Below are 13,954 nucleotides of genomic sequence, written 5' to 3'. Positions count from 1 at the left end.
GAGGGGGGCAGGGTTGGAGCCAAATTTTGGCGGATTTTGGGCCATCACATCCCTCTGCTCCCAGCCCCGGGCGAGCTGGACGCTGCCTGCGCGACCCAAGAGCTGAATTTTTTTTTTTTTTTTTCCCCCCCCCCAGTTGTCAATGAAAAGTGCCTGAATGGGATTTATTTTTATTTTTTTTTTTCCCACCGATTTTTTAAAGCTGTGCCTTCGTGCTCTGCCCTGGTCGCTGCTGTCACAGCCCTCAACTCCTCCCTCAGCAGCAGCAGGAGCCGTTTGGGGGAAATCATAATTAAAAAAAAAATCAGATTAATTTTGCTCCTCTCTGGCAACTCAGGGACCCCCGAGGAAACTTCTGATCAGCATCGGTTTATTTCTTCACAACATTTCTTTTAATACAGTGATTTTTAGGAAATTGTACTCTTTTTGACACTTTTGACATTTGTACAGTACAGTGTAACTCTTCCATAAGTAAACTTCACAAAAAAGAGGGGTGGGGGGGAAAAGGGGGAAGAGGGAAGGAGATGGAATCGTGGTAGGGGGGGGTGGAAAATAGAGGGAAATCCGTAAAATAAAGACACAGCGCTCCGGGAAAAAAATAAATAAAGGGCAGCTCTGTCATGGCTAGGGGAATATCCACTTATTCACAGTCTCCACAGAAGCACAGAACTACAGGAACACGAGATCCCAAATCCCTGGAGCAATGCAGCCGCGGTCCCAGCCCCGCTCGTCCCCGCCACGAGCCCGACCCGGGCTCCCCCAAACCCCAAATTTCGCTCCCCTTGGCTCGGCCTGGCTGATGGATGGAAATCCAATTTTCCTTTTTAAACCTTATTTAAATAATAAGAGTTTTGCTGTCGGTTGGTTGGTGGGTTTGTTGGGTTTTTTTGGGTTTTGGTGGTGTTTTTTTGGGGGGGTGGGTTTTGTTTTTTGTCGTTTGTTTTTTTTTAAAGTGATATTCACAAGCAAGGTTAACACACCGAGAGAAGGAAAAAAAAAAAAAAAAAAAAAAAAGAGAAAATAAATCAGAATATATATATATATATATATATAAATATAAATGCACCACCACGGCCACAGCACAGCAGGTTCACGCGCACAGCGTCACTTTTCCTACGCCTATTTACAAGGAGTTTCTGTATGTACAAGGAGGAAGACGGCGGGAGCATAAATTAGCATCTATTTATACAAATAAACAAGAGTCAGGAAATAATCCATCCAGCTGGAGGGGCGGGAAAAAGCCGGGCACGAAGAGCCCCCTCCACCAGGAGGGGTAAAAAAGGAGTGGGGGGCACACGGGGTGGGGTGGGGAGGAACTGGGGGGGGGTCCTGTCACAGCACCCACACGCTGGGAAAGGGGTCCCAGGGTAGGGGGATCCCCAGGACAGGGGGGGGTCCAGAGCAAGGGGGGGTCCCAGGGCTGGGGAATCCTCAGAGAAGGGGGTCCCAGAGCAGGGAAAAGGGATGGGGGGGTACCAGGACGGGAGGAGCAGGAAAAATGGGCAGGGGGTACAAGGACGGGAGGTACCAGAGCTGGAAAAGTGGGCAGAGGGTCTGGGGAGGGTCCCAGAGCAGGGAAAAGGGCAAAGGTACCAGGACGAGGGGTCCCAGGACAGGGAAAAAAGGGCAGGGGGTCTCAGGGGATTTCTCAGAGCAGGAAAAAGGGCAGAGGGTACAAGGACAGGAGGTACCAGAGCAGGAAAAAGGGTAGAGGGTCTGGGGAGAGTCCCAGAGCAGGAAAAAGGTCAGGGGGCACCAGGACAGGGGGTCCCAGGACAGGGGAGGGGTCTCCAGAGCAGGGGGTGCCAGGACAGGGCTGTGGGTGTAGGGGGGGGGGTCACCAGGGGAAATGGGGCTGGGGGTGATGGTTCCTCGACAGTGATTAAAAGCAGAACGGGGGAGGAGTTTTCTACCAGCCCAGGCTTAAAAATAAATTAAGGGGTGGAGGAGGTGGAGGGGGGGGGGCACAGCCTAACGAATTTGGGGAGGGGGGCTCTCCTAGAGGGGCCGCAGCCCTTTGGGAGGTATCAGCAGCAAAAACCCCCGCGGGACCCCGGGGCTGGGGGGGTTTGGGGTGCACTGACCGGTTTTTTTTTGGGGGTAGGGGGTGGATTTTGGGAGGGGTGGGGTGGGGCTGGCCCCTAGCAGGCACAGTCCTGGTGAGGGGGAGCCTGCTGGTCCGTGAGCTGGGGGCCCTGCTTGGCGCCGGTGACCGCGGGGTCGGCCGTGTCCAGAGACTCCGACATCTTCTCGCAGATGATGTCCACCAGCCGCTCGAAGGTCTGCTTCACGTTGATGTTGTCCTTGGCGCTGGCCTCGAAAAACTCAAAGCCTGAGGTGGGAGAGGGGGAACAGAGGGACAAGGGGACAGAGGGACAAGGGGACGGGCACAGGTGTCAAAGCTCCGGGCTCGCACAGCCGCTCCTCCCCTCGTTCTGCATTTAAAGGGTTTCCAACCTGCCCCCACCAGCCACAAAATCCCGGTTTTTTTCCCTCCCAAATCCTCCCCCTGGCGCCTCTCCCCGAGCTCAAGGAGCGTTAACGACCCCGTGGCTTTTCGCCGGGTGCCGACGTCGGAGCGGAGCGATTACACGGAGGGAATTAAGCCCTTAATTAAATTAATTGTGGGCTGGCAGCTGTGGCGGGGGGTCCCCCCTCCCAAACTCACCCAGGTGCTCGGCGAGCTGGCGGCCCTTCTCCGAGGAGACCACGCGCTCGTCCTCCATGTCACACTTGTTCCCCACCAGCAGGACCTGGGCGTTGTCCCAGGAGTAGGTCTTGATCTGGGTGGACCTTGGAGAAGGGGAGAAGAGGGATCAGAGGGGTGGGAAGAGGGCTGCTGGGGAATTTTGGGGCGCCCAGAGCCCCGTGCTGGGCGCTCACCAGTCCTGCACGGCGTTGAAGGACTCCTCGTTGGTGATGTCGTACATGAGGATGAAGCCCATGGCCCCGCGGTAGTAGGCGGTGGTGATGGTGCGGTACCGCTCCTGCCCGGCCGTGTCCTGGGCGGGGACAGGGGACAGCGGAATGTCACCCCCGGGGACGCAGTGACACCCCGGGGACACCAGGTCCATGGGGGCAGATCCAGCCCCGCTCTGGTATCGCCCTGGTGGGGGCAGCTCCACGCTGACCATCGCACAAGCGATCGTTTTCCCACACCAGGGATCACCCCAAGTGACCACTGACCATCACCCCAAGTGACCATCACCCCATAGTGACCATCACCCCACACTGACCATCACCCAACCAACCATAACCCCTCACTGACCATAACCCCACAGTGACCATCACCCCTCACTGACCATAACCCCTCACTGACCACCTCCCCTCACCATCCATCACCCCACACTGACCATCACCCCACACTGACCATCGCCCCACACTGACCATCGCCCCACACTGACCATCTCCCCTCACCATCCATCACCCCACAATGACCATCGCCCCACAGTGACCATCGCCCCTCACCATCCATCACCCCACACTGACCACTGCCCAACAATGACCATCACCCCACACTGACCATCTCCCCTCACCATCCATCACCCCACACTGACCATCGCCCCTCACCATCCATCACCCCACACCCACCACCCCAGCCCGGCGCAGGGCTCCGGGGGCACCCCGAGGGTCTCTCCCCTCACCCAGATCTGCAGCTTGATGCGTTTGTCGTTCCGGTAGATGGTCTTGACCTTGAAGTCGATGCCGACGGTGCTGACGAAGGCGGGCGTGAAGGAGTCGTCGGCGTACCGGAACAGGAAGGAGGTTTTCCCGACGCTGCTGTTGCCGATGATCAGGATCTTGAACATGTAATCGAAGTTCTGGTCCGAGGATTCCTTCTGCCCATAGCGGGAGTCGGTAGCGGACGCCATCTGCAAGGTGGGGCAGAGGCCGTGACGGGGCCGGCGGCGGCGCCAGGCCCCGGTTCGGAGCCGTTTCCCGGCACCACCGGCACGGGATCGGGAATATTCTGGTTCAGGACGGGCGATGGTGCGGCCATCGACGGGTCACTCAGCCCCCAAGGGCTGGGAGAGGCCATCTCCCGTCACCCCCAGAGCGGGGACCCTGGTAAATGTGGGGCACGTGGCCCCCGGGGTTTGCGGCGGCTCCGGAGATTTGCCGTGGCTCTCGGGGTTTGCCGTGGCTCTCGGGGTTTGCCGTGGCTGTCGGGAATTGCCACGGCTGCCGCGATGTGCCGTGGCGTTGTTGGGGGTGCGGCCGGGGCGCCGCAGCCTCTCCCGCATCTTCCCGGTGACAAAATGGCACCGGCGGCGGTGCCCCCGCACGCCGCGGCCAGCGCGGTGACACGGAGCCGTGGGGTGTCACACGGAGCCGTGGGGTGTCACACGGAGCCGTGGGGTGTCCCAAAGCACCCCGGGGTGTCACACAGCACCGTGGGGAGGGCGATGCCAGGCAGAGGGGCACAGAGGCGGGTGCTCACCCAGGCTGGAGCAGGGGGATGCGGGATGGAGCGCAGGGATGCGGGGCAGAGGGGATGCGGGGTGCTGCAGGGAGGGGGTGCTGGGCGCGGATGGGCGTTTCGGGGTGCTGGTGGAGGGGGGGGTTGATGTGGGGGCTCATGGAGGGGGTGCAGGGCGCTGCAGGGAGGGGGTGCTGGGCGCTGGTGTTTTTGGGGGGGTGCAGTGTTGGGAGGAAGGGGTTCTGGACGCTGATGGGGGGGTGATTGCTGGGTGGGGGGGTGCAGAGCGCTGCGAGGAGGGGGTCAGGGTGCTGATGGGGAGGGGGGCACCCTCTGCTCCTCCCCGCAGGACCGACCCCGCTGCACCCACTCGGTCCCCGCCGCACCGAGACCCCCCCCCCAGGCCCTGCGCAGCCCCCCCCGCGCCGCATCCATCATCATCATCATCCCCCCCCCCCCGCCTCCCGCCTCCTCCGCTGCAGCCGCCCCTCCCCTCCCGGTGCCGGGGGGGTCACGGAGGGGTCCCGGGGGGGTCCCGGAGGGGGTGTCACAATGGGGGGGTCCCGGGGGGGGGTCCCGGGGGTAGGGGGGGGGTCTCACCTCTGCCGCGCTCGCGCCGCCGCCTCCTCCCCGCAGCGACTGCAGCAGATGCGGAGCCCGGGTGACGTCGGCTGAGGGGCGGGGTTCGCTATGCTAATGAGATCTGACGTCACGGGCGCGCCCCTGAGGGCGGCGCTGATTGGCTCGGCGGCGTTCTCTGATGGACGGCGGGCGGACGCGGGGGGAGGCGATCCCCCCCTCCCCGCGCGGTGGTGGGCGCCGCCCCCTCCTCCGGCAGGGCGCAGTGGTGCGGTCCGGCCGCGCTGCGAGGGGCGCGGGATGAACCAGCCGTGCATCGGCGGGGGAGCAGGGCGAACCATTCCCGCTCAAAGGGGGAGGGCGAGGTTTGACAGCCTCCCTGTCGCGACATGGCGCGCTATCGCGACGCCTTCCCCTAGGCCTGCAGTCGTGATCAGCCTGATCCTTCCCCTGACGGGGCGGCTGGCGCTGAGGCGGGGCTGCTGCGCAGGTGGGCGGCCATGTCCTCCCTCGCCCCGAGGCTCCAGCGGGGATTAGGGCCGGCAGCATATGGCGGCCTCAGGGCAGCGGCACCGCCCTGCCCTGCCCGGGCCTGCCCTGCCCTGCCCGGGGCCCCGGGAGCCTCCCGAGCCCTGCCCTGCTCCGCCCGGGGGGGCTCCGTGGCCTCTGTCCCGGTGCAGCTCTTTGCTCCTGCCCGGGCTCATCCCACACCCACAGCCCCGGGAGCTGCGAGCCGGACACGGCGGGCAGTGGGTGGGCAGTGGGTGGGCAGTGGGGATACTGACCACAGCCCCCAGCACGGACAGCACGGACAGCACGGACAGTCCGGCAGGGGATGGATGGGCAGGAGGCAGGGATGGACACGGCCGTGGGGATGGACACGGCCGTGGGGATGGACACGGCCGTGGGGATGGACACGGGCTCAGGGCGAGATCCAGGCTCAGGGGCGCATCCAGAATTAGGGATGGACCCAGGCTCAGGGATGGACCCAGGCTCAGGGATGGATCCAGAATTAGGGATGGACCCAGGCTCAGGGATGGACCCAGAATTAGGGATGGACCCAGGCTCAGGGGTGCATCCAGAATTAGGGATGGACCCAGGCTCAGGGATGGATCCAGAATTCGGGAGGGATCCAGGCTCAGGGGCGCATCCAGAATTAGGGATGGATCCAGGCTCAGGGATGGATCCAGAATTCGGGCGGGATCCAGGCTCAGGGACGGAACCTGGCTGCTGTGGGCATTTTCCATCACCTTCCCCAGGCTTTTTCCCACCGCCCTCCTCACGCCGCAGCCCCTCGGCCAGAAACGGGAGCAAAAAGGGACTTTTTCCACCAGCTCCCGCCCCGCTCCGGATTCGGGGAGTTCGAGAGCACAGAGTCTCAGCCGCTCCCTGTCTGAGGGGACAAGGGGACACCCAGCACCCACCAGGGACGGCACGGAGCCACCGCCAGCCCACGCAGGATGCAGCCAAACCCCTGGAAAACGTCTGGGCTGGGAAAGAACCATCGACTCCCGAGGCCTCGCTGCTGCCAGGGCGGGCAAAGGGGGCGAGGGCCCCACGTGCCGGGGCAGTGCCACGGGTGGGGACGTGTTTGCGGAGATAAATCACCGTGGGCAGCAATGCGGAAGAGCCGGGGACGGGCTCCGCACCGCGCCAAGCCGGCGATTAAATATTTACCTTAGCAGGTCGTGTTTGCCAGTGATGGATCGGCGTTTCCAGGGAGGAGCTCGCTTTTGTTCCAGCACGGAGCCGGGCCCTGCCCGGTGCCCGGCGGGAGATGGGGCCGCCAACCACGCCGGTCCCCGGGGACATCGGCTGCGGCTCCCGTGACACAAAGAGGCGCTTACACGGCTCGTGTTTGGGGTGGAACAAACCGGGTTTAATCTCTGGAAGGTGGAGGAAGAATCCCAAAGGACCCTGCCCCAGGCAGAACACCGGAGATGCGGGGGGGACAGGGTGGGGGGGAGCGGTGGCAGCACCCGCCAGGGTCCGGAGTGTGAAATACAAATGGCATTTTTGAGTGATCGCAGAGCAGAAATGCGGCTTTCCTCCCCCCTGCCTCCCCCCAGAAAAACGCATCTTTCCGCCCCAAAAAACGTGCGTGAGCCTCGGAGGGGGCTCTTCGTAAAAAGTGAGCTACAAAAGGCTTTAAAAAGTGAACCTATCCCCAAATAAATAAACAAACCACCGAGCCGTGCCCGTGCCGTGCGCCGGTGCCTGGGAGTGCCTCGCGCTGGGGGTGCCACCAGCACCCTTCGCCCACCTGATCCCAGCGTGGGGCACCTGGAAAGGCGCTGGAACGCTCCCTCCTGCCACCCTGTGAGGCGTGATGTCCCCAGGGCTGGGCTGGGGCCGGAGCTCCGTGTCCCCACGCCCTGTCTGAAGGGGACAGGGACGTTTCCCAGCAGCCAGGAGCAGGGAGAAGGCCGGCAGCGTCCTTGTGCCTGTCAGGACCTGCCCAGCTCCCAGACACCGACACAACCTGGGTGCCTCCGAGTCCCGACAGTGCCAGCGCTCGCCGGTGCCAGCTCTCCGCTGTCCCCAGCACTGCTCAGGGCAGTGCCCAGTCCCTCGTCCCCCAGCAGCCAGGGGACCCACGAGGGGGTCTGTGCCGCTACGTGCCCAGGGACAGGAATGTGACGTTGCCCTCTGTGTCCAGGCACAGCCCCTGGCTGCCCTCAGGCCCTGGCACGGAGCGCCCGCTGCCACCGTCCTCCAGCGCCCGCCGGTTGTCCACGTCCCTGGGGCGGGGGACGGGCGAGTCGCGGTTCCCGGGGCCGGGGGACAGGCGCTTGGTGTCGGCACACTCCGAGTCATCCGTGCCCGGTGTCTTGGAGCCGCTGTTGTCCTCGTCCAAGGGGCTCTCGGCCCCCTCCAGCTCCGTGTCCGACTCACCCTCCTCCTCCTCCTCCTCCTCCTCCTCCTCCTCCAGCGTCAGCTCGAACTGGAACTTGTCGGCGGTGGCGGGGGACACGGCGGGCGCCTCGGGCGGAGGGGAGGGGCTGCGCGGGATCATGCTCTGGTACCATTCCCGGTTGTCCTCCAGCGTGTCCAGCAGCTCCTGGGCGTCGGGGTGCACGAGGTCGGCCCACGTCTCCCACAGCGGGTGGGCGATGAAGTCGATGAATCCCACCTGGGGGGGAGGCAGAGCTGAGCCCCCTGCCCGGCCCTGCGCCCCCCCACCCCGCCCTGTCCCCAGGCTGTCACCCCACCTGGGACTTCTCCACGGAGGCGGTGTGCTTGTCACACATGGGGCTGATCTCCATGCCCTTCTCCCGCTCCCGGTCTCCCTGGTGGAAGAACTCCACCATGATGCGGTCGGTCCACTGCCGGTACAGCTCCAGAGGCTTCGTGGGGTTGCTGAGGTCGGCGCAGTGCACCATGTTCTGCAGGACCTGCGGGCGTGGGCACCGTGTCCCCCAGGGCCACCCAGGCTGTGGCCTCCCAGTCGGGTTTGGGAGGGTGGTGGCACCGAATGGGACATCCCGACAGGCCAGCATGGGCACCTGCAGCGCTGGGAAGGGTTCCCCAGGTGCGTCCTCACCTGGATCCGGTCGGAGTAGTTGTCCAGCAGCAGCACCCCCAGGCTGGTCACCTTCTTGGTCTCCACCATGGTCTTCAGATCGGCCAGCAGGTTCATGTGCTTGGACATGTCCGTGGCCAACACCTGGGCAGGGAGAGGTGGGAACGGGTCTCAGCCCGATCCCCCAGCCCAGACCCCACCCTGGGGTGCTCCAGCCCCCCCCATACCATGTCGATGACCATTTTACGGAGCGTCTGCCTCTGCTTCCTGCTCAGGTTCTGGAAGATGTCGCAGTTCTCCTCCTGGAGGAGCTTGAAGCCCACGGCCAGGTGGTGATTCTCCAGCACCGAGGCGTCGTTGTACATCAGGGCCAGCTCCGAGTCTGTGAGGTGGCACTGGTCACCCCGGGGTGACTCCTGGGGTCCCCCAGCATCCCCCAGGTCCATCCCAGCGCCCCGGCTCACTGGTGTTGATGAGGAACTGGTTGGAGACCCCGGGGTGGTCGACGTCGTGGATGGCGCTGGCGAAGATGGCAGCCATGATCTCCAGGTCCGTGAAGACAGCCTAGGAACGGTGGGAAAAGCCACCGGGGACACGTTAGGGCCCCGCCAGGCACACCTGGGCGGCCTCAGGTGACCGGGAATCACCTCCAGCGCAGGCGTGGACAGGAGGACGTGCGTGGACTGCGCCACGTCGGCGGCGTGCAGGTTGTTGTGGTAAGCCACATCGGCGTGGTAGTGGTCCTCCAGCGTCAGCATGTAGGTGATGAAGGTGTTGACGGGGATGCGGAAGGTCTTCATCAGGTCACGCTCCTGCGGGGAGGCAGGAGGTGGCTCGTCCCCATGCGGCCACGGGGACGGGGACATCCCGGAGGGACGCTCACCTGGAAGATGCTGTACATGATGACGGTCAGCGGGCGGTTCCCCGAGTACTCGGCGACTTTGAACACGTCGAGCCCCCACTTGTTGGTGTCCTCCAGCTCCTGGGGACCAGAGGGACAGGGATCCGTGGGGGGGCCGGCGCTGGGGACCCCGCGGTCGGGGGTGGGGGGGTCACCCCTGCCAGCGCCCACCTTGGCCAGCAGCGCCTCGCGGTCCGTGCGCACCCCGAAGCGGGGGATGCCGGCAGCGGCCAGGCTGGAGCTGTGCTTGAGCTTCCTGACGCCGCTGATCTGGGACATGGGGCGCTTCCTCCGCTCCTTCTCCTTGTCCTTCGCCAGCGCCGAGGGGATCTCCACCTCGTGCTGCTTGTCTGGGGTGACACGGGGGAGGCCGTGAGCGGGGCAGGAGCGGGAATTTCGCTGCCAGCATCCCCCCCCCAGGTCACGCCGAGGACAGGCACAGGTCACACTGTGACAATTCGGGGGGCTGCAGCGCTTTGCCTCACTCCCATCCGCACATCTGCCAGGGGACACTCCTCCGGGCACACCAGGATGGCCCCAACAGCCCCAGTGCACCAGTATACACCAGTATGAGCCAGCGCTCCCAGCCAGGACAAATGCCGTGACGCCTCCAAGGCAGCAAATCCCACCGGGACACCTGGGAAACCCCCCCCCGGTCCCCCCATTCCATTCCTCCACACGAAGCGAGTGGGGCCCTGCGCTGGCCCCATCCCCGTGGGCACCCCAGCTCTCTGGGGACACCGAGGCCACCCTGCTGCCAGCGGGGAGGTGACCCTGGGGCGGGGGGGCTCCTCACCCAGGAAGGTGCTGGAGATGTACTCGGACACCTGGTTCCCAGAGCGGCTGGTCTCCGAGAGGTGCGTCAGCTCCCGGTTCAGCATCCGCTTGAACTGTGGGCGGTCGGCAGGGTCAGCGCTGTGGGGGGCTGGCAGGGCATCCCGGGGGGGGCTCTGGGGTCCCCGTGCCCACCTTGACAGGGTCCCCTTACCTTGTTGGAGGCCATCTCGCTGACCGAGTGCCTGGTCTGCAGCGTCTCCAGCTGGTCCAAGCACCAATCCAGCTCCTCCAGCGTCTCCCGCGAGAGCTTCTGGTGGGCATCTTCTGCTGGGGGCACCCGCCGGCTTGGCAAGGGACCCGCCAGCAGCGCTGCCACCGGGCACGGGCGGGCTGGGGCCGCGCCAGAGGCGGGGGCTCGCCGGCACGGGGGGTCACGGCACGCCCCGAGGGGCGCGGGGGGACGCGGGGGTCGCGCTCAGGCATCGCCGCGCTGTCCCCGCGGCGCGGCAGCCCCGGCACGCGGCGTGCCACGCTGTCCCCCGTGGGGTGACAGCCAGCCCCGGGGGCAGCCGCGCTCCCGCGGGGCCCCGCTCACCGCCGGGCTTTTATTAATGGAAGCTTTGACGTCAACGGGAGCTTTTCCACCGCCGAGAAGGGCGGCCAGGCGGGAGGAGCCGCCGAAAACCAGACATGGATCCCGAAGGGCAAAGCCGCAGCTCTGCCCTGGCTTGAGGGGGGGTGTCGCTGCGCCCCCGGGGCGCGCCCTGGGGACACAGGGGGGGCTCGGCCCAAAATCTCCCCAACCACCCGCTCCCCCCCGGCACTCACCGGAGAGGCTGGCCTTGCTCCCCGAGGGCAGGCTGCTGCTCGACCCTCGCCTGTGAAACGCAAGGCCATGAGTAGCGGGGACCCCCGCGGCGGTGCTGGCCCCCCGTGCCGCCGGTCGGGGTCGCCGCTCAGGTGACATCCTCGTCCCGCCACCCCCCGCCCGCTCACTTGATGCCGGCGCGGTCCTGGAGGTGGCTCAGGTTGCTGCGGACCGTGCGGAGGCTGGCCAGGACCTGAGGGGGCAGAGAGGGGTCTGGGGTCGTGCGGAGCCCCCCGGGACACCCAGCCCGGCGCTGGGCGCGGGCCGTGTCCCCTCCTGGGCGGGGCACAGCGGTGGCACCTACCTGGGCAAAGGGTGTGACGATCATGTCTTCTCCATGCCTGCGGGAGCACAGCGAGCGTGAGGGGAGGGCAGGGGAGGGCAGGGGGGTCCCAGGGGGTGCGGCCGGGGGGACACTCACAGGTCGCTGGCGATGGAGGAGTTGCGGGACATGGCTTTTGGGGACAGGTCGTAGTCGCTGTCGGAGCGGTAGAGGAAGGACTCGCGGCGCTGGCCGTGGGAGAAGGTGCCCTGCAGGACCAGCCCCGCGCCCGGGCTGGCCTGGGGGTCCAGCGCGCCCCGGCCGGGGGGGCCATTCTCCAGGTCAAAGCTGTGAGGGGAGAGGGGACAAGGCTGGCACGGGGACCTCAGCCCGGGGGATGCTGCCGGGTTTCGTTGGGTTCTCTGTGCCACCGTCTCTGCCCGGCACACTCCGGCTTGGTGGCCCTGTGGTGACACTGGTGCCCGGTCTGGCCCTGCTGGCTCCTCCAGCTGCTGCAGAGAACGGGCACAGCTCGGGGCACGGGGACCATCCCGGGGACGCTTGGGACAATGACGAGCAGAGCCAGGCTGTCCCGTGTCGCCCGGCTGGCACAGGAGCCACAGCTCTGAAGCTCCCAGCTCCAGAGAGCCCAGGAAGGGCTGGCTCCTGCCTGTCCCTGCCCGTACCTGTCACCAGGACCGCGGTCCCAAGTCCTCCAAAGCCTCCATCAGCCCCGTCTGGAGGTGCCGCGTCCCATGGAGGGGACAACATCCCAGCCACGGCACAGAGCCAGGGGACAGCGAAGGACAGAAACCGCCGCAGAAGCCAAGCCCCGGCCCCTGGGGACGCGCTGGCACCCCAGCCGGAGTCACCTGGGCAGCCGTGCGCACCCGGCGGGGGACAGGGGACAGGGATTGGTGACCCTGCCGTGTCCCCAGGCTGGCCGCGGCCGCCTCACCCACCCCGCTGCACCCGGGGTCATGGGAAAAGCTGCGCGCAGCAGGGACACGGCGAGGGCCGTCCAGCGCCTGTCCCCTCCCGCAGCCGCCACCGCCGCGGGGACGGGGACGGGGACGGGGACGGGAACGGGAACGGGGACGGGGACGGGGACGGGGACGGGGACGAGCCACCCCAGAGCGCCGGGAAAGCGCAGATGCCACTGGGGCCACGGCGTCCCCAGGCGGGAGCCCAGCACCTACCCGATGCAGGAGTGCCTCCGGGACGGGCAGCGGCTGCCCGGCAGCATCGTCCCGCTCCGGCGGCGCCGCTCGCTGTGGCGCGGCCGTCCCCTGGCAGTGGCGGTGCCAGCCGGCACCGCGTCATGCCATCCCGCAGCCCCTTGTTTTCCTGCCTCGGCTTCCCATCCCCGATGGTACCGGCCACACAAAGCCGCATTGTGCCTCCGACGGCCCCGCGGGGCGATGCCCGCGTCTGTTCCCGGCCCCGTGCCACCACCCCTGACCCCGCTGCCACCGCTGGGGACAGCCCCGGGGGGACGGCAGCCCCTGCCACGGGGTCGGCGCCCAATTAACCCCGCTCGTTTCAGCGTTAATGACCTCCGAGCGGTGTCCGTGGCGGCGGGGGGGGCCCGGGGCCGCTATAAATAGATGCTGTCTCCGCCGAGGAGGGATGTGCTGAGCCCCACGGCGCCCGCGCAGGTGGGGCCGGCGCCCCAAAACCGAGCCCACCGAGCCCCGAGGTGGGGAGGGGAGGGCAGGGAGGAGCAGCGGTGGGTGGGTTGGAGGGCAAAGCCCCTCTCCGTCCCCACCGGGCCACCCGGCCGCGGGTCCCTGCCCAGCCATCGCTGCCACCAGCGTGTCCGTGCTCAGCCCCGCTCCTCCGGCCGCTTTCCCTGCCCGGCTCAGCCCCGGAGCGTTTGGGGACAGCCGCTGTCCCCTCCTCGTCCCTGAGGACGTGCCACAACTCCGTGGGGAGGCGCTGCCCCCATCCCGGCAGCGCAGCCCGGTGCCACCCCCCTACGCGGGGACCCGCCAGCGTCCCCCCCTTACCAGAGGGGATGCGCCACGGTGAAGCGCCGCTGCAGGCGGATGCTCTGGTTCATCAGGAGCTTCCTGAAGAAGACGGGGGAACCGCCGGGGGACGTGGCCGGGGAAGCCCCCGGCGAGCAGTGCCCGGTGGGCAGCATGGCCCGGCTCAGGGACCCCCGGGCGGGCGGCGAGGCCGCGCTGCCCCCGGCGCGGAGCAGGAAGCGTGCGGCCGTCCCGGCCCCGGCAGCCCCGGGAAACTTTCCATCCCCCTCCCGCCCTGCGCCTGGGAAATTAAACAACTGTCTGGCTCCGGCAGCCGGCGCAGGGAGCGCGTCCCCCCCCGGTGCGCCTGGCGGCCCGGGCACGTGGCCCCTCGCTGGCCCGGTGCCACCGGCCACCCTGCTGTCCCCGAGGCGGCAGCTGCTCCGGGAAGGGCAGGGGTGCTCTGCCCGGACACGCGGAAAAACGCTCCACGGAGCGCCCAGACGTAGAGAGGGGACGTGCCACGGTGCCGCGGAGGGACAGAGCTGAGCACGGAGCATCCCGGACACGCGGTGTGGGTGTGACACGGTGACACCGAGGGACAGAGCTGAGCACAGAGCATCCCGGACACACGGTGTGGGTGTGACACGGTGA

General features: G+C 66.4%; 2 protein-coding genes across 4 annotated transcripts; both read right to left on the bottom strand.

The window, feature by feature from the left end:
* Positions 1–348: 348 nt before the first annotated feature.
* RAB3A (RAB3A, member RAS oncogene family) lies at positions 349–5,104 on the bottom strand. Its single transcript, XM_040086609.2, has 5 exons — positions 5,021–5,104; positions 3,645–3,872; positions 2,884–3,002; positions 2,669–2,793; positions 349–2,332 (listed from the first exon to the last, which is right to left on the bottom strand). Exons 2-5 carry the CDS (start codon positions 3,870–3,872, stop codon positions 2,142–2,144), a joined length of 663 nt encoding a protein of 220 aa, XP_039942543.1. The 5' UTR covers positions 5,021–5,104; the 3' UTR covers positions 349–2,141.
* Positions 5,105–6,856: 1,752 nt separating this feature from the next.
* On the bottom strand, positions 6,857–13,554 carry LOC120763370 (cAMP-specific 3',5'-cyclic phosphodiesterase 4C-like). Of its 3 annotated transcripts, none has more exons than XM_040086612.2 (15): positions 13,340–13,554; positions 11,490–11,678; positions 11,373–11,409; positions 11,197–11,261; positions 11,029–11,078; positions 10,412–10,527; positions 10,220–10,313; positions 9,595–9,773; positions 9,406–9,504; positions 9,170–9,334; positions 8,987–9,086; positions 8,750–8,904; positions 8,544–8,666; positions 8,212–8,394; positions 6,857–8,132 (listed from the first exon to the last, which is right to left on the bottom strand). In XM_040086612.2, exons 1-15 carry the CDS (start codon positions 13,474–13,476, stop codon positions 7,614–7,616), a joined length of 2,211 nt encoding a protein of 736 aa, XP_039942546.1. In that variant the 5' UTR covers positions 13,477–13,554; the 3' UTR covers positions 6,857–7,613. The 3 variants fall into 3 exon arrangements, with proteins under 3 accessions (XP_039942546.1, XP_039942547.1, XP_039942548.1); XM_040086613.2 differs by having other exon boundaries at positions 10,412–10,524; XM_040086614.2 differs by lacking the exon at positions 13,340–13,554 and adding an exon at positions 12,530–12,830.
* Between the last annotated feature and the right edge of the window lie 400 nt (positions 13,555–13,954).

Source organism: Hirundo rustica, chromosome 26, assembly GCF_015227805.2.
Source record: "Hirundo rustica isolate bHirRus1 chromosome 26, bHirRus1.pri.v3, whole genome shotgun sequence".
In the NCBI taxonomy this organism is placed as follows: Eukaryota; Metazoa; Chordata; class Aves; order Passeriformes; family Hirundinidae; genus Hirundo; species Hirundo rustica.
This window is presented reverse-complemented; position numbering and strand designations above follow the sequence as displayed.